Raw genomic sequence first — 24,304 nt, 5'->3', positions numbered from 1 at the left:
ACATTTCTCCAAAAAGTACGATCTTTGTCCCCATGTGCAGTTGCAAACCGTAGTCTGGCTTTTTTATAGCGGTTTTGGAGCAGTGGCTTCTTCCTTGCTGAGCGGCCTTTCAGATTATGTCAATATAGGACTCGTTTTACTGTGGCTATAGATAATTTTGTACCTGTTTCCTCCAGCGTCTTCTCAAGGTCCTTTGCTGTTGTACTGGGTTTGATTTGCACTTTTTGCACCAAAGTACGTTCATCCCTAGGAGACAGACCGCGTCTCCTTCCTGTGAGCGGTATGACGGCTGCGTGGTCCCATGGTGTTTATACTTGCGTATTATTGTTTGTACAGATGAACATGGTACCTTCAGGCGTTTGGAAATTGCTCCCAAGGATGAACCAGACTTGTGGAGTTCCACAATTTTCCCATGATGTCAAGCAGAGGCACTGAGTTTGAAGGTAGGCCTTGAAATACATCCACAGGTATACCTCCAATCGACTCAAATGATGTCAATTAGCCTATCAGAAGCTTCTAACGCCATGACATCATTTTCTGGAATTTTCCAAGCTGTTTAAAGGCACAGTCAACTTAGTGTATGTAAACTTCTGACCCACTGGAATTGTGATACAGTGAATTATAAGTGAAATAATCTGTCTGTAAACAGTTGTTGGAAAAATTACTTGTGTCATGCACAAAGTAGGTGTCCTTTCTGACTTGCCAAATCTGTAGTTTGTTTACAAGAAATTTGTGGAGTGGTTAAAAACGAGTTTTAACGATTCCAACCTAAGTGTATGTAAACTTCCCACTTCAACTGTATACAGATTTCTGGTGTGAATGTGGAGGTGCACACAGCACAGAGGATCGAAGGAGACTAGACCAAAAATACAATATGAGAACAAACAGACATAAACGCTCATAAAAACGACAAATTACAAAACCTAGATTCTTACGATACAGGCATTTGGAAAATCGTGCAAATACATTCAACATATCACCCAGCCCTAGGTCAAACTCCTACTCAACAAAAGGGTGATTTTGAAAGGACCTTTTCAGGTCAATGTTTTTGTGTATAGCTACGCAACAATAAACCTCACAGAATTCCCCCTTGCCCCCAACTCCCACCACACACATGCATGCACATACTGGTACGCACACTGGATGTGTTCAAACATAAAGAGTAGTTAACTAAAGCACACTTGTTTGACTCTTTACCACAGCTCTTAGATATTTCAGCCCACTTATTTCTCACACTTCATCAAGGCACTAAGTCAGATGTATTGTGGTCACTCAGGGCCTCATTGTCAGTTGTGTTAGCAACCACAACTGTTTGACTTTGAGCAGAAAATTCACAAAGGTTGTTGTCTACCTCTTGTACGAAGATAAAAGTCAACTAACCTAACCTGTCACACACTGTAACCCAGTGTCACACACATACGTACAGTACACACGCTGTGCAATGGCTCAGTAATCAGTGAACCCTACTCCGATGAGGAAACCGAGTGTGTGTGTCTTGGAGCTGTGGCTTCCTTGAGTTAAAAATAACTGCCAGAGCGGATACGACCTAGTGGCTCTTGGCCGGGCCAGGCTTGGACTAGGAGGACTAGGACTAGCCATTGAGAGAGAGAGTGCAGTGTTGAGCTGAACCCGGCATGAAGCCTCGGCATTGTCTGGGCCTTCCTGTACACCCTGGGAGGAGGGGGACGCACCGTTTCACATGCTCCCTACTGATATGCTGTGTCCGTGTGTCTGTATGCGCGTCTGATGGTGGATACTGTATGTGTGGCATTGAAGTTTGGTGTCATCGTGTCGTGTATGTGTTTACATAATGTGTGTGTTTGTGCGACTGTGCATGCTTATGTGTTTTGTGGTTATTGGTGTTTTTGAGGGGCTTTATATACTACACTGTATTTGTTTGTGCAGTATATAACATAAAGCCACACACTCTCACCCCCAACATATATCTTAATGTTATGTGTTAGTGTCTGATAAAGAATGCAGTTGTGGTGGGTGAGTGACTTGTTGTTAATGGTACAAGCTGTGATGTACCATACCCCAGACCCCTACCACAGAAGAGGTACACATACTGTATACAGTATGTCGCGCTGGTTTATTACTGAAAGACATATAACTAGAGCATGTCTTCTCCCCCCAGCTTCAAAAGATAAGCTGGATTTATCTCTCAAGTAGAAGACGAGTTTACTTTCAGCATCTTGTTCAGGGTTATCTATGTGGGTTTGAATGGTCAAGTATCTAACTTGGGCTTACTCAAGAGTAATGTGAGTCAATTTAACACACTTTCATTTAGGAATTTCCAGATGTAAAGAGGGAGAGAAAGTAAACTAAAAGAGTGGTGTGTCATCAATACATCAAAGGATGCATTTCAAAATGATACACTACCATGAGGAATGTTGCTAATATATGGGTGCACACTATCAGTTAGACATGTAATGATATACAGTATTGTACATTTGGCTACAGGGCAGTGCTTTTACTAATGCTATTGAAGGTTACCTATTATTTACATGGTTATACCGGTAGGAAATAAAAGAGTGCAGGAGTCTGAACAGACTAAGAACTAGATAAGTTGTGGTTTGTATCTTGAATAACAGTCAAACTGAAAACAAGTACCTTGTTTTTTGTTGTTGCCTTTCAGTTTTGGACTTTCAGTAAATCAAGATGCAAACCACAATGTGTCGTGTTCTGAGTCAGGTACTTTGGAATCTCTTAGGGGTGAGTGAGATGAGTAATACTTGAATGTCTCCTCGAGTGAAGACCTCGACCTGTAATATACAGTGTCTTCAGAATGTATTCACATCCCGTGACTTAATCTGCATTTTGTTGTGTTACAGCCTGAATTTAAAATGGATTAAATTGAGATTTTGCGTCAATGATCTACACACAGCAATACCCCGTTATGTCGAAGTTAATTGAAATTAATTAAAAATGAAAAGCTGAAATGTCTTGAGTCAATAAGTATTCAACCCCTTTGTTATGGCAAGCGTAAATACCCTGAACAAAAATATAAACGCAATATGCAACAATTTTAAAGATTTGACTGAGTCAGTCAATTGAAATAAATAAATTAAGCCCTAATCTGTGGATTTCACCTGACTGGGAATAAAGATATGAATCTGTTGGTCACAGATACATAAAAAAGAAGTAGGGGCGTGGATCAGAAAACCAGTCAGTATCTGGTGTGACCACCATTTGTCTCATGCAGCGCAACTCCTTTACATAGAGTTGATCAGGCTGTTGATTGTGGCCTTTGTAATGTCCCACTCCTCTTCAATGGCTGTGTGAAGTTGCTGGATAGTGGCAGGAACTGGAACACGTCGATCCAGAGCATCCCAAACATGCTCAATGGGTGACATGTCTGGTGAGTATGCAGGCCATTTGAAGAACTGGGACATTTTCACCTCCCAGAATTTTCTAATCAAATCTAATTATATTGGTCGCATGCACATTTAGCAGATGTTGTTCCATAGAGAAGGTCTTGATCTACTTCAAATAAGGTCTGTGTTTCGTGCAGACTTAAACCACCTCGCTGTTTTGATACCTGTGTAAATCTCACTAGGATAAGGTACCGTTGGTCAAAATATTTTCATGAATCCACTCTATAAAAAAAATGATCTTCGCTTATATTTAGCCAATATTGATCAGAATTACCTGTCCTATGGATATCTACAGTTATAAAATTGGCAAGGTGGTGTAAGCCTACACGAAACGCAGACCTTGTTTTAAGTGAATCTAAAAATATCCCATGGAATAAATGAATGTAGGAAACGCTTTTCAGATTTTGCTAGAAGGTGTCATGGGAATTATGACTCGCACTTTGGTAGTCAACTCTTACCATGTCCATTATTAAAATAGGATTTCCTGCATATAGAAATTACAGTTTTTGTTTTCAACATTCATCACAGGTAACTTAAACTCAAACAGTTGAGAGTATTTGTCTCCTAAACAGACTCTTCAGTATCATTGTCACTTCCGAGCTGTGTGTGTTTTACAGATGGCAGAGAAAAGCAGAGCACCAGTGTGGGACTATTACATGGAATTGTCACCAGGGAAAGCAAGGTGTCTTATTTGTGATAAAGATGTAAGCATGGGGTCAGCAACGGCTAAATCAAAACATACCACCAACCTGTGGAATCACCTTAAGAACACCCATCCAAAAGCCCATATGTATTATATTAAGTTAAAATAAAAGTGTTCATTGTTCATTCAGTATTGTTGCAATTGTCATTATTACAAAAATGTGTGTATATATACAGTATATACACATTTTTTTTTAAATCGTCCGATTAATCGGCATCGGCTTTTTTTGTCCTCCAATAATCGGTATCGGCGTTGAAAAATCATAATTGGTCGACCTCTACTCTGCACTCACTGTGTTTCTATCTCAGCCTACCTTCTTCGCAGTACTTTCCTTCACTAATCTGAACCTCCATATCAGGGCCTGTTTCCTTCATCCGCCTGTCCAGTTAATCTGAACGGATGGGTGTACAGTATCCCCACTAACACGTATTTCCCTCCCAGATAATGGATGAGTGACTAATGGGAAAGGCATGATCGGGATACAGATGAGGGTCAGGGTCCCACTCCCCAGGGGTGTAATGAGGTACAGCCTGCTGCTCCTTATCAGATATGGCTCTGATTGAAATCATCTGTTTTATATCAAATAAAGTACATTCTGACTTGACCCCGCTGCTGTGTGTGTGTGTGTGTGTTCCCCCCCCACTTTCCTGAGATAATGAGGCTCACTGTAGGACCCACAGGAGGGGAATAAAACCCTCTAAATGCCACATTGATAACCTGCTCGGCTGAAAGGGGGTCCTGTCATTCAGTAATAAATACAACTTCAGTGTACACAGTGGCATATGTCGAGTGTTCCAGGGCAATTTGGAAGTACCCCTGGCAATGACAGGAATTAGATGAGAGTAACTGCCGCTGGACTGGGAGACAGTGAGGCTCACAAAGGCTGCAGTCCATTCATTCTCGCTCTCTCTTTCTTTCGCTCTCTGTCTCTTTTTCTCGCTCTCTTTTTTCTCTCTCTCTATCTTTCTCTGTTTCTCTCTTTGCCTCACTCTCTCTGCCATGTGCAGGCCAGGATGTCTGCTGTACTGTACTACACTTGAGTATTTAGTATTGGTGGGCTGCCAGAGACCAGGGATTGTGGCTTTAGGACTTGGAGGGATCTTTTTCAGCACTGAGGTTAAGGTGGCCACTCCGGTCCTCTTCCTTATGAAACTCTACCACATTGTGGCTGGTCTAAGAGTGTGTGTGTGTTTGTCTCTGTGTGTGTGTGTGTGTGTGTGTGTGTGTGTGTGTGTGTGTGCGCGCACGCATGTGTGTGTTTGGTTTTACTATCCTTGTGGGGACCAGAAGTGCTCTCAAGGATAGTAAAACAAGGAAAATTCGGACAAGTGGGGACATTTCAGCGGTCCCCACAAAGAAAAAGGCTATTTTAGGCTTAGGGTATAGGGTTAGAGTTAGGGTTTTAGGGTTAGGGGTTAGAATAGAATTTTGAATGGGAATTAATTGTTTGGTCCCCACAAGAATAGTTAACCAAATGTGTGTGTGTGTGTGTCTGTGTGTCTATTCATGCGTGTGCGTTGCATGCATGTACTGCCCAGTTTTTACATAATCAGGTCAATACAATTTTTAAATGATTTCTTTGAAATTTTTCAATACTTTTTAAGTAAATACCTGCAGTCAACTTGTGCAATACATTAGGAGATAAAGCTGATTGCGATCTTCAATTAACCTGTCACATTATTGTACATTATGAAGCTCACCATCGTTCCCTAGAACAGTTGAGCCAGTCACGTGTTTGTTTGTAAATAACGGAACGGAGAAAGCAGGAGCAGTGGAGTCCAGCTGTGTATTGACAGGGGTCGTGTTTTATATTGAAAGTCAACAGTGTTTTTTGCTTCAATAGAGTGATTAGGGTCATGCAACTATAGTTTTCCTTCACAGAAAACATATTAGTGCACATTTGGCAGAAAATAGCTTCATTTTCATCAGATGACAACAGAAGTGCAATGCTATATTTTGTTTTAAAAAACGATGCACGGCCATTATATGTCTAATTTTCATCATAGAAAGCCAGCTACATTTCCAAATGTTTTGCTTAAAGTTAATCTTGCATTTTACCTGAGAAAAGTAGGCTACTGGAGAAAAGTAGCGCTGTCTGCTGATAGAATGCCTCGTTTGTTAATTCTCCTCCGAGTGGAAAAGTGCAACTGAAGCACAGAATTAGCATTTTGGTCATATTTATTTGGACCTTTATTTAATAGATGCCCAATGGGCTTTTTTGTGGGATTTCTTTGGGCACCCCTTGTGTACTAAGCCGGTAATACTGTAAATCCCAGAATGAGAGAAGGGCGGTATGATGATATGAAAATCTGGTTAATGCCCAACCCTAGTAACTACAAGGAAATAACCAGTGTGACATGAAAGTGCAGGCAGTTACACAAAAGGTGTGTGAAAAGTGGTAAGGCCTGTAGTCAAGTGTACAGGTAGCTGTAATGTTGGTCAATCAGGTTTTGAGGCATAATTGAAATTGTCTGCATTTAGAACTCAGTACTGAATAATATGTATGTCTACTACTCTGTTTCATACCAAGAGCTTACTGTACAATATGGAAGTCATTTAGCAGAATAGACAAGAGTTTTTCCCCAATTCAACACTTGGGCAGCAAACCTCTTCTAATGGCCATGGCTCAATGGGAAAATTCCATTGTTAGATATTCCTCCTCCCCATAAAGTGACCTTTTTCCTCTTTGAGGCGCCTGTAAACTGCTGAGACAAGAACAGGTTTGTCTGTGAGGTTGGGATGGCTGCTGCATGGAGGAATCTAGTGATCCACAGGCCCAGGAATGCACTCAGACAGGATGTTATGTCACTGCTCAGCAGCCCTTCGTGTGTGTGTGTGCACGTGCGTGCGCGTGTATATTTTCCAGTAGCCACCTGAGGGGTATATACAACTGAAGTAGGATCAGGGAGTTAGCTATCTAACTTGCCTAAAAATTAAAATTAGAAATAACATTTATGGGGGGGGATAAGCTCGAAATGGGCATGGTCTAAATGACTCGACAACCAAAAAGTTTAGCTTTCTTACTTAACCAAAAAAATCGAGTTATTTAGTTATAAAATCAAGTTATAACTCATTGATCCGGCTTTGTAGTATACCCTTCAGGCTTTTGATTGTAAACATAACCATGGTTACGCTTCTAAGCAAGCCTGATTACTGTTTGTGGGATTCGTCATGGTTTCACTACTTCTCTTGTCTATAGTGTGCTTCCAATGCACGGCTCAATCTCTCCTCACTCTTCCCTGGTTGTGCTTTTCTCCTTTTTCTATCTTTCACAAATGCAAAATGCACACATGCATGCTGTCGTTTTCCCCTTCTCCTTCTTTTTCACACGGCCTCAGTCCTTTGCTTTCACCCTCTCCCCTCACACAGTCACACATTCAACTCTTTAACTAGCTCTGTACAATCTCATAAGCTATTAACCCCTCTATCTTTTCCTCTCTCCCCCTTCTCTGTCATTCTCTCTTTCTGCCCTCTCTTTCTCTCACTCCCCCCTCTCTTTGCCTCTTCTCTCTCACTATGTTTGGATAAAGCTAAATGGTGTGATTGTGAGTGCTCTGCTGGTCGTCAGCCCCTCCGCTCCGCCTCCCCGTGTCTGTGGAAAGTCTGACGTGAGCAGAGAGAGCGGGGAGAGGGGTTGGGAGGGGGGAGAAGGAGAGAGCTCGGCGGGTGCACAGCAGCGCTGCACCGGCCAGGAAACTCTCTGTGAACAACAAGGCATGGCCGGCCGCCTTCCACTGATCCAAGTGAGGAACGACAGGAGCTTAGACTCAGGAGTCAAGTCTGTTTGTAAGGAGTCAACTTCAGTCTGTAAGGAGTCAACTCTACTGTAGTCTTACACAAGTCAACTCCAGTCTGTCAGGAGTCAACTCTACTGTAGTCTTACACAAGTCAACTCCAGTCTATTAGGAGTCAACTCCACTAGTTTCCCAGGAATTCCATGTAACCCACCATTTGAGTAGACACTATGTTCATCCACTGTCTTTGTTTACAAACTACTCCCCAAAAATTATAGTACCAGAAATCTGTGATTTCAATACGTTATGTTATTTGACCATGGGAAAAATAAAAGAGCTATTGTGTAAGTATTGTGGGTTAGATTGAACTGAGCGCTGTGTGCCAGTTATGAGGGTGGGAGGGTGGTGGTGGGGTCTACGAGAGAGAGAGACAAAACCTACCAAAACTAGGCCGCTCATTTACACGAGGAGGTGTCACATTGCTTCCAAGGGGCTTCGTGGTGGTGTCGCATGTCGGCCCAGTCAAAGCGCTGGGGTTTTAAGAATGTGGGTCATTTGATGTAGAGGTACTAAAGTGTGTTGTTTGCCAGTGAATAGGACCTTCTCACAGTGACAAGGTGAAAAGGCGTGTGAACAAACACTGGTGCCTTTGGGCCACACTAAAGTGCTCCGCTGTATTCTACTCTGTCCCCCCAATCCATACAAGCCCTGTTATTATCCAGCACAGGAATGGATTACTGGGATCACATCTGATATGGGCAGCAACATACTAGCTTTAGCTATAGGATACCCTATCAATCCCCATTGTCTCCTCACTAGAGAGAATTATGGTTGTCCAAGACAATGGATTTAACCAAAATGACATTTTGAATAGATTGAAATGGTTTGGATATGCTTTGAACTATCTGTTTGAAGTGTCTGTCTGTGTATGTGTAATCTATGCACACTATACATATTTATATTTTTGCTGGTTTAGAATCAGATATTTTTTAATAGAATGGTATTGCACTCCACCACATTTTTAAAAAATCTGGTTTGAACGTTTATGTTTTTATCCCTGGGATCTTCTTTGAACCCCAGAACAGTGATGAAACGTGACCTGGCCATTCAACATGCCTAGAATCCTACTTCAAAAACTGTATTGAATGGCATTAATTAACATTTAAAATCAGTATATGGTGTAAACTCTGCATACATACACATGTTATGTTGTTTTCTAACTCCAGCCTGCTCTCCTAATTGGCTGTCCTCTGCAGATGTTCAGATCAGGTGGTTCAAATTAGGCCCCAGATTGCTCGCACACAGTTTCTTATGAGAATATAAACTCTCTTCTCTCCCCGCTCCCAAGCGGGTGGGCGAGTGAGTGTTTATATAGACTGGTAATGTGAACCTCTCCCTCCTGTATGATATGAATGAGAGCAATCTCTCTCTCTTTCCCAGTCTTTCTCTCACTCTCTCTTGCTGCACTGCCCTTTCCAGGTGGTCATTGTAAGTAAGAATGTGTTGTTAATTGACTTGCCTGGTTAAATGAAAGTAAATGAAACTTTCTCCTACCCTGCCTCCTCTAGGTGGTGGTGTTCTTGCTGTGCTCAGGGCTGGCCTGCTGTGGGGCGGAGCTCAGGGGCGTGTTGGCGGCCCAGTGGTCCGGCGATGACAGGAACCGAACGCAGCGACACAAAACCTGTGTGGAGAACCAGCAGTACCGCCATCAGGACCTCTGCTGCCTCAACTGCCAGGCCGGTAAGGAGAACCCAGGCCCAAAACCTGATCTAGAACCCAAGCGATAACTTTGGTTATATACACTGCCAGGCTATCAGTACAGGCCAGCAGAATCAGAGCTACTAGAACCTGAGCCCGGAACCAGAACTACAATCACACTTTATAAATAAAACATAGAACCCAAGCTTGAACCAGTCCTTCTAATACATTATCAACAGGCCTTCCAGAGAGGAGGGAACTCATTACTCTGACTATAACATTATTTCAGTCAGAGTAATGCCAACTATGTGAGGATAGCAGAGCAGAGCGGAACCTATGCCCAAGCTAGCGGCAGGGAACCCAACCCAGCGGCAGGGAACCCAACCCAGGCTCTGTAACAACACCCAGTAGTAAACATTAAGGGAGGGAGTAGGGTTTCTTTAAAAAGTTGTGTTACTAGCTGAAATAGTCCCATTAAAACCTAACCACTGCGCTACTGATGCCAGCGCTGTGGAATGAGCCAAGGATATTATAGCAACACTAGCACCATTGCTATCAGGCTACTGCTAACAAGCTATTGCTATTTCCAATTAGATGACCCGTTTGGACCTTTTTAGGTCAGTCAGATAGGAAAAGGCAGAGACACAGATTGAACTGCCTCTATCTCTAGCTAGTTAGTCAGGAATGGCAGTGAACTTTTCAAGCTTTTCCTCTGTACATTTCTCACATTCTCTCCTTCCCTCTATCGCTCTCTCTCTCTTTTGGGTGTGATAGTATCGGTCTTTTCTCTAAACACATGATAATCAGGTGCCTAAAGCATGTCATGCGTGAACGGGCCGGGAAAAATGCTAATGTTACATCACAACCAAGAAAGTAGACGCAAAACCACTGCAGTAGTATATAGTTTGCATATGCCATGGCTATGTGTCTCTGTTCCAGTATTAGACATAGGAAAAGCACACACACATGCATACAGACTACCACCATCACAACAAGCACACCACCCCTTTGTCTTACTCGAAGAAATGCTTTAGGCTAAATATGTATTTTGACCTCAATAAGGGTATTGTTAAGTATTAATCAAACAAATAAACAGCCTATAACAGACTATTTCTGTTTGTAAAAATGTTATTGATTGATGGACAGGTACGTTCGTGGGCGGGGCGTGTGACCGGGACATGGAGCAGGGGAGATGCTTGCCCTGTGATCACGGCCACACCTACACAGAACACTCCAACGGGATGAACCACTGCCTGCCCTGCACGCACTGCCGCAAGGGTAATGAAGTCCTCTGCTGTTTATTTGTAGTCCTGTAAAAGAACAAACAGTTACCTGTTACCTGGCCTCTTTTAGCTGTCCTTAAAGAACTGTCTTACAAGTTTGTGTCGTTAGAAGAAGAGACTCTCCATTTCACATTAAGTTAGCTATTAGCTAACCACAATGTCTCTCTCTCTCTTGTATCTGTTGCCAATTCATAAACTATTAACCAAGGTAGACACCAATTCCGGGAGTCTACTCATGGAGCTTTGGGCATTCACAGTTTAGCTTGATATACTTTTGTTCCAGAGAGTGCAGAAGAATACATGGTGGCTTTCTCCCTGTCCTCAAAGCTCCATGATAATTTGATACAGTGGTATTACATGGCATACGAGGGTGTGCCTGTCTTAGTTTTTTTCACACAAACTGAATGCAGAGTGTGTGTTACCTGTCTCAGGAAAGTTGTGTGTGTGTTCGTACATTACCTTGCAAAGCAGTTCGGTGTGTCTTTGTGCCATGTGAAAGGCCTGACCCACTGAAAGGAGATAACTGTTACAGGGGAGGGACATGTTTTGTGTTGTGAAAGAGCTTTATTATGTGAGTGCTTCAGTGCATATATATCTCACAGTAAACATTGGAAAGATTAGTAATAATAACTTAGTAATATATACCATCTGAAACAGAACTGAAAATAAACTTTTACCTAAACTATTGAATGTATGATACAATATATATACAGTATATACATACAAATATATGTGGACACCGCTTCAAATTAGTGGATTCAGCTATTTCAGCCACACCATTGATAACAGGTGTATAAAATCGAGCACACAGACATGCAATCTCCATAGACAAATACTGGCATTAGAATGGCCTTACCGAAGAGCTCAGTGACTTTCAATGTGGCACCGCCATAGGATGCCACCTTTCCAACAAGTCAGTTTGTCAAATTTCTGCCCTGCTAGAGCTACCCCGGTCAACTGTCAGAGATGTTATTGTGAAGTGGAAACGTCTAGGAGCAACAACAGCTCAGCCGCAAAGTGGTAGGCCACACAAGCTCACAGAACAGGAACACCAAGTGCTGAAGCGCGTAGCGCGTAAAAATCATCTGTCCTCGGTTGCAACACTCAGTACCGAGTTCCAAACTGCCTCTGGAAGCAACGTGATCACAAGAACTGTTTGTCAGGAGCTTCATGAAATGGATTTCCATGGCCGAGCAGCCGCACACAAGCCTAAGATCAACATGCGCAATGCCAATTGTCGGCTGGAGTTGTGTAAAGCTTGCCGCCATTGGAAACGCGTTCTCTGGAGTGATGAATCACGCTTCACCGTCTGGCAGTCCGACGGACAAATCTGGGTTTGGCGGATGCCAGGTGAATGCTCCCTGCCCCAATTCATAGTGCCAACTGTTAAGTTTGGTGGAAGAGTAATAATGGTTTGGGGCTGTTTTTCGTGGTTCGGGCTAGTTCCAGTGAAGGGAAATCTTAGCACTACAGTATACAGTGACATTCTATACAATTCTGTGCTTCCAACTTTGTGGAAACAGTTTGGGGAAGGCCCTTTCCTATTTCAGCATGACAATGCCCCCGTGCACAAAGCGAGGTCCATACAGAAATGGTATTACGAGATCGGTGTAGAAGAACCTGAATGGCCTGCACGGAGCCCTGACAGCAACCCCATCGAACACCTTTGGGATGATTTGGAACTTCGACTGCGAGCAATGTTCCAACATCTAGTGGAAAGCCTTCCCAGAAGATTGGAGGCTGTTATAGCAGCAAAGGAGGACCAACTCCATATTAATACCCATGATTTTGGAATGAGATGTTTGACGACCAAGTGTCCACATACCTTTGGTCATGTAGTGTATGGTGGGCTGTTCTTAAGCCCGACGCAACGTGGAGTGCCTGGATACAGCACTTAGCCGTGGTATATTGGCCATATACCACAAACTACTGACATGCCTTATTGCTATTATAAACTGGTTACCAATGGAATTAGAGCAGTAAAAATAAATGTTTTGTCATACCCGTGGTATAAGGTTTGATATACCACGGCTGTCAGCCAATCAGCATTCAGGGCTTGAACCACACAGTTTATAATAGTACTTGTGGGTGGGTCTAATCCTGAATGCTGATTGGTTAAAACCACATTCCAGCCAGTGTCTATTCCACAAATTGCCAATGGCTAAATCTATGACCTTAAAATGCTTATTTACTCTGTTCCATCTGACTGCGCAATCCATTGTCTCATCAGTCCAGCCAAGCAATTTATCATTTTGATCTCCACTATATAAAGCATCTAGACATTATCTCACATTGCTTTTAGACTAACATTTAGTTTTTATCAGTAGACATTTGCTAAATATTTTTAATATTCAAATTCAATCTCCTGCTGTCCCATACAAATGAACGTGTCGGGACGAGACAGACAGACAGGCAGCGTTTTTATGGATATATACAAAACTTCTTCTTTTTTTTTAAGGTACAACAAAAGCTAATTTGCAGTCTTTCCAGCTTCAGTTTGAAGTGATTGTTACTGTAGCTGTGTTGTTGGCTAGCTCCTCTGAACGATGGTGTTCTGACGAGTTAGCACATTTTCTATGCCAGGCGAAATCACGCCTCATCAGCTTATTGTTATGGAAGTATCCAAATAAATGTCACTTAAACAAATGCAAATACAGCTACTTTGCTGTTATTCTGGCTGCACTTTTTGACATGACTGTAAGTTAGCCGTAGTTGGCTAGCTAGCAGGCAAGGGATAAGAACGTTGCCAGCCAGTTTGGCAATGGAACATTTAGAACGAACGACTGGGTGGCGTCCATAGATAGAGAACAAAAAGACTGAACGACTGGGTGGCGTCCATAGATAGAGAACAAAAAGACTGAACGACTGGGTTGCGTCTCCAGCAACCCAGATTTGTGTAGGGACTATATCTTGTGGAATTATGAAATAGTATGAATAAATTCATCAAAATAACTTTAATGAAAATATGTCAATCATTATTTGAATATGTTGTATAAACCTGTTGTATAAAAGTGATAATGCCCTCGAAGCCGGAGTTTGCCCTAACAACACCCATGCCAATATATCCTCCAAACACCAGCTTCTCGGGCATTAACACTTAGGGTGCGTTCGTAAATTCACTTTGGAGTACCAGAGAGTGTAAATTTAGAGAACTGTCCAATTGTCAGTTGGTAAATTCAGAGCGCTTCGCTCTTGGAGTGTTTAGAGCACACACTGGACACTCTGGCCGAGGAGTAGGGTTGATCAGAGCGTTCTGGTTAAGCTGTTTTCATGTTATCCAGAGCGTTGGTGACTGTAACTGTGCTGCTGGCAAACATTTAATTAAGCTGTTTTGCTGATTTTTACTGACACCGGCCATATTCATCAGGTGTTGAGCGTTCGTAAATTCATCAGTTATTCTGCGCTCTGGTATTAAGACGAGTGCTCTGAAATTGTAGTAGATAGCAAGTGTGAATATACGAATGTGCCCTTAATTACGCTCGCTCTCACTCTCTCTTTTTCTCCCTCTTCAGATCAGAGCAAGACGGTACCTTGTACCAGTACCACAGACACCCAGTGCCAGTGTCGTGCAGGCACCTTCTGTGTGCCAGAGCAGGCCTGTGAGGTCTGCAAGAGATGTGCCAAGTGAGTGCCACCCTAAACATTTAGAACACTACTAAAACCACCAGAATTTAGTCCAGAAATCACCCCTGTAGGCCTACTAAACAGCAGCCTGGTCTCGGATCAGTTTTTACTCTATAGCCAACTTCTATTGTCGTTGCCATGAGTTGTCAAGGAGTTGGCAAGACCGCACAAATTGATCTGAGTTTAGCATTATGTCATTTTTAACCAAGTGTCTACTGCACTAGCCCCTTCAAAAATAAAATACTAATTCCTTTTTCTTGTCTTCCTAGGTGTAAAGTGGGGGAGGGGGAGGTGAAGAAATGCACCCCCATTTCCAACACATTGTGTAGGAAACTGGACGTCTCACCTACCCTCCACCTTCCTACCCTCCCCACCCCCGCCCCCAGCTCACCAAGGACCATAGGTAGGCGTACATATGTCTTTAGCTATCTGTTTTATAGGCTCTGAATCTTTTTTATTGAGGACAGATTAAATAAACAGAATGAACTGTATATAGTTGATACACTGATATTTTTTCAGCTTAAATAACATGACACTTGCTTGTTAGTGGAGTGCAAATTCCTAATTTACTGAAGTCATAGGTTATGGGGTGTTTAATTGTGAAAAATAAGCATAGTTTCTATCAAGTCTGAGATGTGATTCTGATTGGTTGTGTTTCCTCATTTCTCCTCCCCAAAAGCTACGCCATTGGTAATTCTGCTCCTGCTCTTCCTCCTCTCCATTGGGATTGGTGTGTGGCTTTGGATCAAGAAGCCATGTACATTTCAGCCAGGTGAGTAACAAAAACAAATGTCCCTCGCCACTCGCTGTGTATTGAAATACATATTGACACAACACTGCAGATTGGTTGTCTGATATGGTTGTTGTCTAATTCTCCATGTGTTTTAGTTTGTCTTTCAGGTTCAGACAGTCGCTGTGACTCCAATGAGATCGTGAAGATTCCCATCGTAAGTTTTCCCCTCTCTACTCCTTTAGTTACAGTATGTCTTTGGGGTTATGTCATCTATCAGTGTAGATAAAAAAATCTGAATTCATCATGAGGGGACAGTGGCTCGTGTGTCTGCGTACCTACATACATGTAGTCAGATCCGGCCCTATGTGACATTTTGTTGTGTCCCCCACCGCTACCTTGTGAGCACAACATTTTAGTGCCCCCCCCCTTGACAGCAGAGAGTTAATATGATGCGTTGAGAAAATGTTGCAGTTTTAAAGCAAGTTTGCTGCAATTCTACACATTTTGCCATGGGGCGTAGAGAAGATTTCGCAACTCATTTCATACAATTCTACAAATTTTCCCATGGGGCAGAGAGAAATGTTTGCATATCTAAGTGACTAACAAAATCAATGGGGGCCCCTGGTCATTAATTCAACCATGATTACTAAACTTTTTAGCTGACATGGGCTGATTGAGTGACTGCCAATTACTGACATAACAAGAGAAAAACTGCTGATGCACAACCACATTTTGAAATTGCACCTTGTGTATTCTACCATTATAACTCTCAACAGTAAGTTGAGATCCTGACTGAGTTCCTAAAAATGTATCTGCGTGCCTATAAAAGGGGGGGCTGGGCCACCAGTTGACCATCCCTGGTGTATATCAGTCTGTTGGCTGTATATGAATCTTCGGTGGGGAATTGTTTTCATGCATCTTCTCAGAATGTCTCAGTGTACTTTGATCTGCTAAGTGACACAGTCGAAGGTCATAGTGATGCGTCACTCACTTTTTCTGGTCTTGGCAGAAGTTTAGTCACACCGGCCTGAACCATATCAACTAATTATGAGTACATCTATGATATGAATGTGCTCTCTCTCTCTCTCTTTCTCTCTCTCTATGTAAATCTCTCTCTTTTAGGATGAGAGTGGACCCACAGCAGAGGAGAGACAAAACAGCCAGAACGCTGGCCTGGAGGAGGAAGAAGCAGAGGAGGTCCGTCCCGAGTCACGTCCCTTGCTGCAGGAGACCCAGGGTAGGCTGATCAAGGCCTCCCCTCCCCTGAGCCTGGGGGAGGACGAGGACCGTGGCCTGGGTGACAGCCTTCCCAACACCACCAGCTCCTCCCAGACAAGTTTGTCGGCCTTGCCCACCGCCGGGGCAGCCTCGTCGAGCAGCTCTCCCCGACACAGCCCCTCCACCCAGAGACTGCAGCCCACAGCCGGGGTGAGAGAAGGAGGGAGAGGTGGTTGGGGGGCAGTGGAGGGAGGGAAATGTTGAAGAATATGGGGGCAGAGAAGGTTAGAAGAGGGCAGGTACCTTGCAAGAGAGGGGAGCAGGGGGAGCGTGAAATCAGGGGGGATTGGGGGACAGGGACCCTGGGGATAGGAATGGCCTAGGACACAAAACCAAACAGACCCTGCTAGCAGCAGATCATGTGAGCACGGAGACGAGTTGTGCATTCCTGCAGCAGACACATATCCCGAGAAGTGCAATAACAATAGCACATTACAAGTTTGAGTATTTTCACCAAGGCAGACTTTCATAACACTAATAATATTTTACTGACAGTATTTCTGAACACAAAAGGGATTTTGTCCTCGGTAGTCTGTAGAAGGGCTGTGGTTAACTCTTGTTTTTTCTCCTGTCGTGTTTCAGGATGATCCTCTACAGAAGAGATTGGTGCCCCTGCAAGGTAAGGGACCCCGCACAGAGCTGGAGTGTGGTCCGGGCTCTAGTAGGGAGGCAGTGGTGTAGTGGAGGGTATACGCAACCTTATACCCACGTATCTTTCAGTGGGTATTGCGTATACTCTCTTCTTAATCCCAACTGATACGTATTTAAGTAGTGTGGTGGAAGTATACGCTGTATAAATTAATAAGGCTGATGGAACAGATCAGAATGTTTAGCATAAAATGTTGATTAACTATTATTTATTTGTTCCAAATTGCAATTGCTGGAAAACACCATTCTAAAATGCGCACTGCACATGCAAGCAGTTTCATAGAAATAGATGGAAATATCCGTTAGAAATGTATCATGTGTTGTTAATATGACTAGCATAATGCCTTTGGCTGCTAGACAATGAAACAACGTTTTTTTTTTTACTAAAAAAACAATAGAACAGGAGAACACATGAGTAGGTAGGTCTTTATACAAATAATTGCCTCCGTGTTTCTATGGTGGAATTTTTGCAATACGCTACTTTAAAGCAAGGTAAGACATGCCTATGAAGTAAAACTTCCAGGTGTCAAACAATTAGCTACAAAGGAGCCTATGCCTACCTGTCAGAATGATGTCATGATTATTTGCATCAATCCAGCGGACATTTATTTTGCCTACTCCATCTTATGTGCAACAGAAGCACACTGCTAGGTGCCTGCACACTTGAATTAAAGGGTAACTACACTCAAAACTCAACATTTCTTAGATTTTTTTCCAGACCTCAAAAGTGGTCTCCTGGTATGGTTCAATCATTGTTATGGGCTTAAAACATACAATTTTGTTGTTTTTCTGTTGAAGAAGTGTGACCTTGAGAGTGAAAACCTAATAAAATAGGGAAGGATCTGAAAACTATGAATTTCTGACTCCGTTGACAGCCTCGTTTATTTGTTTCAACTGTACACCTAATCTAAGCCTACTTGCACAGTACAGTTTGGCTTGGCCTGACTGTGAAAGACCAATATGGGATTTATGGTTTTAGGTCATTCAGAGTGTATGTGACTGTTTCTCATAGATTTTTTCACACAGGACGCCTTGGAAAAATTAGAGTATACCCACTTCTCCAGGCACCACTACACCACTGTAGGGAGGGGTTCCACAAACACCATAAACAACACATTCATCATATCCTGACTGCGGTCTGTTCAGAAGAGTGAATTGTTACAGAACAGTCTGATAGAAATGTATTGTCTATAAGTTACATTTTATATGCAAGGTTTGAGTATTTTGACTTCTTGAATACACTCCATAGAGATGGAATAACGTCAAGTTCATGTCAGCCCTCAGCAAGTCAAAACAATAATGAATTTGATGGATTTTATATATGGATTTTATGTCCTTTGTCACTCATTCATCCTATGATGAATAGGGATTTGAATTGAATGAATAGGGACTACAGGAATACGGGATTTACCTAAAGAATAGTTTTTGCTACTGAACTATAGTCAGTATAGCTTGGCTTTGTTTTTATCTCTGCCTGAAGTAAATTGCGTGTGTATAGCACTTATTTACTATTGGCTCCACGGTTTAACCTTGTTAGCTCTGTATTCAGTGGTTAATTGCTTTACGACTTAATTCCCCGGCATTAAGAGGTTAGAAACAATTTACAATTTGGATGCTAAAAAGGAGCTCTATTGTAAGGCCGAGAAAATGAACAAAATGTGACGGGGAAAGCACACCGCCACAGATTCAGGAACAGATCATAGTTGATGCAGAGCTACTTTAGTTCAGTGCATGACTGTACATGTTTATCTATTGTTTAATATATTATTGTTTTCTGCTTGAGAATTGTAATTCATTTAAGTGAAATCATCAGGAAAAGGAAAAATTACGATAAAGAGTTATGCTTTCTAAAATAAAGGGCAGGAGATTTTTTCCTGACCATGTGACCAGTTCAGGAAAAAAGTCCGGACCTTACTTATTGTCTATAACTAAAGCACATATTTTCTTGGTGGTCAGGAAAACAGGAAAACTCCCCTATTTTTGATATCAGCAACAATGAATTAGCAAAGACGTAACCAAGGTAACACTTCTTCTCCTTTCTCTCCCCAGGAGATGAGACATCCCTGAAGAAGAGCTTCGACCTCTTCGACGAGTGCCTGGATGTGCGGATCCACAACAAGTTCTTCCGCTACATTGGTGTCAATGACAACCACATCAAGATGGCAGAGAGAGCCCTTCCTGGCGACAAGGTGTACGACCTGTTGAAGAACTGGATGCAGAAGGAGGGTCTGAAAGCAGACATCAACGCACTGCTCCAGGCCCTTCTCAGCCTGGACCAGAGGCGCTCCGCTGAGAGCATCGCCTTAGCTGCCATCAAGAGGGGCTACTACAAACACGCAGACACGCCTTGACACCCCCAGCCCACTGGGGGCGCTGCCTTGGAGACGCGTGTGGATTGCGATTAAATTAAAAACATTGTTGAAAGACAACGTCAACTCTTATTGGCCTAAATGGTCTGATGTATTCGGCCTTCAGGCCAGTGCTTTCTTATAAAATGGAGGAGTTGGAGATGGACATTGTTGTCTTTTGAAGATCAGACAAAATGGTTTGGTGTATTCGGGCCTATAGACCAGTACTCTCTAATGCAGGGTTTAGAGATGGACGTTGTTGTCTTGCAAGAAGACATCAACTGTAATCGGCTAATATGGCCTGGTGTATTCGGTCTTGATAGGCCAACACTTTCTAAAACTAAATGGAGGAGTTGGAGATGGATGTTGAGGTTATTTTAAGAGATGGCCTCAACACAAGTTAGCGGCCATTGTGGTCAGATGTAAGCTGAGGTGATTGGGTGGGTCTGAAGCTCACCTTCAATGATTTTATACCCTGCCCCTTCTCTCTGAGACTGACATGGCTTATAGGCCAATACTGACCCCTGGGACAGGGACATACACTGGTTTGTAGGAGTGGCATTAGCTAGATTTTGGCACTGATACTGCGTCTTCTTGATGCACTGGCCTCTGGCACATGAAGGGTTTAGAGCAACAGGTAACAAATGCCCATATTAGGAGGAAGTTTAAACTACAGGTAAAGAGACCATTTAAGCACAACGCTGTAAAAAGAATTACAGTAAAATATGGAACATGGTTGACAATGCAGATTGATATGAGTCATAACCGTATTAGAAGTTTTAACGACAGTTATAAATGGTCCATTTGAATATTTACATGTGTGTGTAAATATGTCTCCTACGGTGGCTTGTTACTGTTTACAAATTCCAGAATTTGTTTATGAATTGAAATGTGCCATAGGCTCATTTAAAGTGAATAAGTGCAGGTAAGGGCAAGAAAGTTTTTTTTTTTATAAATGCAGAAGTGACTAAACTGAATGTTTTATAGACCGCATTGTTAGTTGTTTTGTTTTTCAGTGTTAATGCATTCTCACCCCACTGGGCACAGACGTCAATTCAACGTCTATTCCACTTTGGTTCCAAGTGATTTCATTGAAATGACGTGGAAACAATGTTGATTCAACCAGTGTGTCCCGTGGGACACTTGTTGGAAGTTATTTCCATAGCTATTTCTTTTGTTAGTCAAATGTTTCTAAACAGTTCCTACAAACACTCAGAGCCCTCAAGGTTGCATCATTTTTTATTTATTGACATTCATTGACATATTTATTTTAAACGGATGGTGATTATGTGTCATTATTTATGCCATTCCGAACAAAGCAGCCCTGGAAAACTAAAGAGCACAGTAATGTGTTACTACATTATCAAGACTACATTTAGCTACAGGGCATCATGACTGAGATCAAATAGACAGGAGTGGCTGAACTGCATTTGGGGTTAACCCTTTCCTGCTTGATGCCGGAGCACTGATCAAAGACTATGTTCAGTGCACATACGGTCAAAGAAGTTCATAGTTCCAAATGCCATTTCTGCACATAGAGTTTCTTATTCAACCAAGGTGGTCATGATAATGTCCGTTTTGTGTTAGGGCTCTTGTAGTGATTGTTAACACAATGTTTTTAATCTATTTGTGGGCTATTGTGAGCCTTTCTCTCTGTGGTAGAGGGCAGACTTTTCAAGCCTGAACTAATATGCCTGATTCACACTATAGGGGCGACCCAAATTGTACTTTTCACATTGTCCAGTACAGCTCTGCTTGGTTTGGCTCGGTAGTGTGAAAAGGCTACTAATGTATTGATACAAAGTTGGACCCCTTTATACATGTCAACAAACATGTATATACAGGTACGCAAATCACATTGCTTCTCATTGTTTGGCTCTGACAAGAAGATTAATGAAAGCTTTTCAGGATAGTTAATCCACGTTTATTTCCTGTAGCGTCCTTTGTACAAACATTTGTAAGAGTGTATTTATGTGCTTCACAAAATATATATGTACATACATACAGTTATTAACAAAAAATACAAACCTAAAAGCAGAAGGAACTGAATGAAGTGTGAAGTAAATGTTGTAGAATAGACTTAGTGAGGCCATAAGTGGTGAATGGACCTAAGTACTAACTATGTTAGACACATTAAACTTGGTTTAGCCCCCTGTAGTCTAGTGGTTACACTTGTGTAAAGAGGAAATCATTCTATTTTATAGCTGAGATATGAAGCTACAGTGCTGGCACTGCCATCTATTGACAGACAATGAAAAACCAGCCTGCATCAATTTCTAGGGACCTTATTTTTTTCTTCATAATGCTTTTCTACAACCTTTTTTTAACACATCCCTTCTGTTACAATATTACCTTTGAGACTGCTTTTGCCTTTTTTTATGAAGTCTTAGGAGTTAGGGTTATGAATTGGTGTTCACATCATGTTTGTGCTCTGGCAATTGATTTGAGAATAGTTGTTTTTTTCTCTTTGTACTTCTTCATATTTTACTACTAAGCCTCACACTTTTCTGTTTATTTGTTGCATAGCTTCTTAAAAACGTGTTTATACTGCCCATGTAAATGTTTTATGAACAAAAAAAACCTCGAAGTAATTTTCTCCCTTAGACAATTGTTTGCTTGTGTCTGGATTTCAGATACGAATGTAGTAAAGCCATTGTATGTTTAATGTCAATTTTAAATAAATGGTTTGTACAAATATCTTGTATTTGCTTTTTGTATTTTTGTATAAAAATAAAAATAAATGTAACTAGGCAAGTCAGTTAAGTAAAAAAACGACGCTGGGCTAATTGTGCGCAGCCCTATGGAACTCCCAATCACGTCCAGATGTGATACAGCCTGGTTTGAGGCCTGGATAATTAATTAACCACTGAGTGCATGCAGTATTAATGTATTTCTACAACAATGTGTGAAACAATTGCATATTATTAAAGTAACTGTCCAGGGAAAATCGTACTTATAAAAATCCAAAGTGCACAGTTCCTATGCCATTTTAATGCACTTTTATGACACAAAGAAAAGGCTTAAACTATAAGGTACTTGTTTAGCTCTGCTAGCTGTGGCGTCGAGGAACTAGGGCAAGCACACTTGTAGTCGTTTCGTTTGGAACACTGCCCTGCATCCCCGCCAGCACACAATTACTATTGTTGATTATGCAATCCAAAAACGGTCCATTATAAATCGCAATCTGGGTCAGATGGGCGTCAGTGCATAATTTAAGCCGGATCCCGAAACCTCTGTTTTTTACTTTTTCGTTCCGGAACCAATTCCAGTACCTCTCCGATTGCATTTCAAATTATTTTCACTGGTAGCTATGCAATAAATGTAATAAAAGCAATCACTTAATTGATGTTGACTTCTCTATAATTCTACTGCTCCCTAAAAAACAATGTGAAAACGTGCTTGATATTCTAAGAATTGATTCATGTTGGAGCAGCCGGGTTTATGTTTTCCGCAACATTCTAGCCTATATACCACAACACTGGTGAGAGAGAAGCGCGCATGTATCTCTCACCGAAATGAAGAGATTAACTTTCTATTATCTCTTTCCGCCTCTCTGCCCTGATAGACATGAGCCTGCAACACTCATCTTTCCAGCGTTGCACTTCGTCATTTATTTCCTTATAGAATCATAGCAGCAGGGGGTCCCACTGCACCCCTGATAGATTGAAATCCATTTGCCAAAGTTTCGCTTCGTCGCCAAACCCACTGGCTCCAAGTCATCTACACATCTCTGCTAGGTAAAGCCCCGCCTTATCTCAGCTCACTGGTCACCATAGCATGTGCTCCTGCAGGTAAGTGATCCTGAAAATAGAAGACTAATCTGTCTATATGCTACCAATTTATCAACTTACAAATAGGCCTTTTGAGTGAACATCGTTGTTTTACAAAGTAAAGATAATTCGGGAGAGATAATCATTTGGGACAAACATCAGCCATTGCTGGTGAGTGAGCTGCACATCATTGGGTGAGTCAGTGAAACTGTAAAGATTTTTTAGGAGTATTGCGCAACATTCTAGCCTATATACCACAACACTGGTTGTACAATATGTTTGTCTCCCAGTGGTGCAAAGTACTTAAGTAAAAATACTTTAAAGTAGTACTTAAGTCGTTTTTTGGGGTAACTGTACTTTTATCTGTACTTTTTTTTTTACTACTTTTACTTCACTGCATTCCTAAAGAAAATAATATACTTTTTACTTCATACATACTTCCAAAAGTACTAGTCACATTTTGCATGCTTAGCAGGACAGGAAAATTTTCAAATTCACGCGCTTATCAAGAGAACATCCATGGCCATCTGTACTGCCTCTGATCTGATGGAATCACAAAATACAAATGCTTCGTTTGTAAGTGATGTCTGAGTGTTGGAGTATGCACCTGGCTACCCCTAAATAAAATAAAAACAAAAAAATGGTGCCTTCTGGTTTGCTTAATATAAAGAATTTGAAATTATTTTACTTTTGATACTTAAGCATATTTTAGCAATTACATTTACTTTTGATACTTAAGTATATTTAAAACCAAATACTTTTAGACTTTTACTCAAGTAGTATTTTACTGGATGACTTTCACTTTTACTTGAGTCATTTTCTATTAAGGTATCTTTACTTTTACTCAAGTATGACAATTGGGTACTTTTTCCACCACTGGTGCCTCCATACACCTAGGCCTAGGCTATTGATGGATTCAAGACGTTTTTATCAAAGTAGCCTGTCATGTCGATAATTTGAGGTATAAAAAAATATTCTGCTGAAGTCTCCAGTCATCTAAAATTATGTAGAAGTGCATTAAATGCATTTATAAAAGGCAACATTTTTCCCAGACCCTAGGCTAGTGTGCAACTTCTGCAATCGCCTCTACTCTACTTCTCTATGCCAG

At 41.7% G+C, this 24,304-nt stretch overlaps 1 protein-coding gene across 1 annotated transcript in view; it reads left to right on the top strand.

The window, feature by feature from the left end:
• The window catches only part of LOC115121617 (tumor necrosis factor receptor superfamily member 10B-like), a 36,743-nt gene extending 14,620 nt beyond the window's left edge, over positions 1–22,123 (top strand). The window contains exons 2-10 of the mRNA XM_029650730.2: positions 9,383–9,554; positions 10,659–10,790; positions 14,308–14,419; positions 14,689–14,822; positions 15,099–15,191; positions 15,308–15,366; positions 16,275–16,580; positions 17,013–17,049; positions 19,128–22,123. Coding sequence (XP_029506590.1) covers positions 9,383–9,554; positions 10,659–10,790; positions 14,308–14,419; positions 14,689–14,822; positions 15,099–15,191; positions 15,308–15,366; positions 16,275–16,580; positions 17,013–17,049; positions 19,128–19,429 — 1,347 coding nt within the window. The 3' untranslated portion in view covers positions 19,430–22,123. The remainder of the gene's footprint in view (positions 1–9,382; positions 9,555–10,658; positions 10,791–14,307; positions 14,420–14,688; positions 14,823–15,098; positions 15,192–15,307; positions 15,367–16,274; positions 16,581–17,012; positions 17,050–19,127) is intronic.
• Positions 22,124–24,304: the final 2,181 nt, after the last annotated feature.

This window comes from Oncorhynchus nerka, linkage group LG4 (genome assembly GCF_034236695.1).
Source record: "Oncorhynchus nerka isolate Pitt River linkage group LG4, Oner_Uvic_2.0, whole genome shotgun sequence".
Taxonomy (NCBI): domain Eukaryota; kingdom Metazoa; phylum Chordata; class Actinopteri; order Salmoniformes; family Salmonidae; genus Oncorhynchus; species Oncorhynchus nerka.
This window is presented reverse-complemented; position numbering and strand designations above follow the sequence as displayed.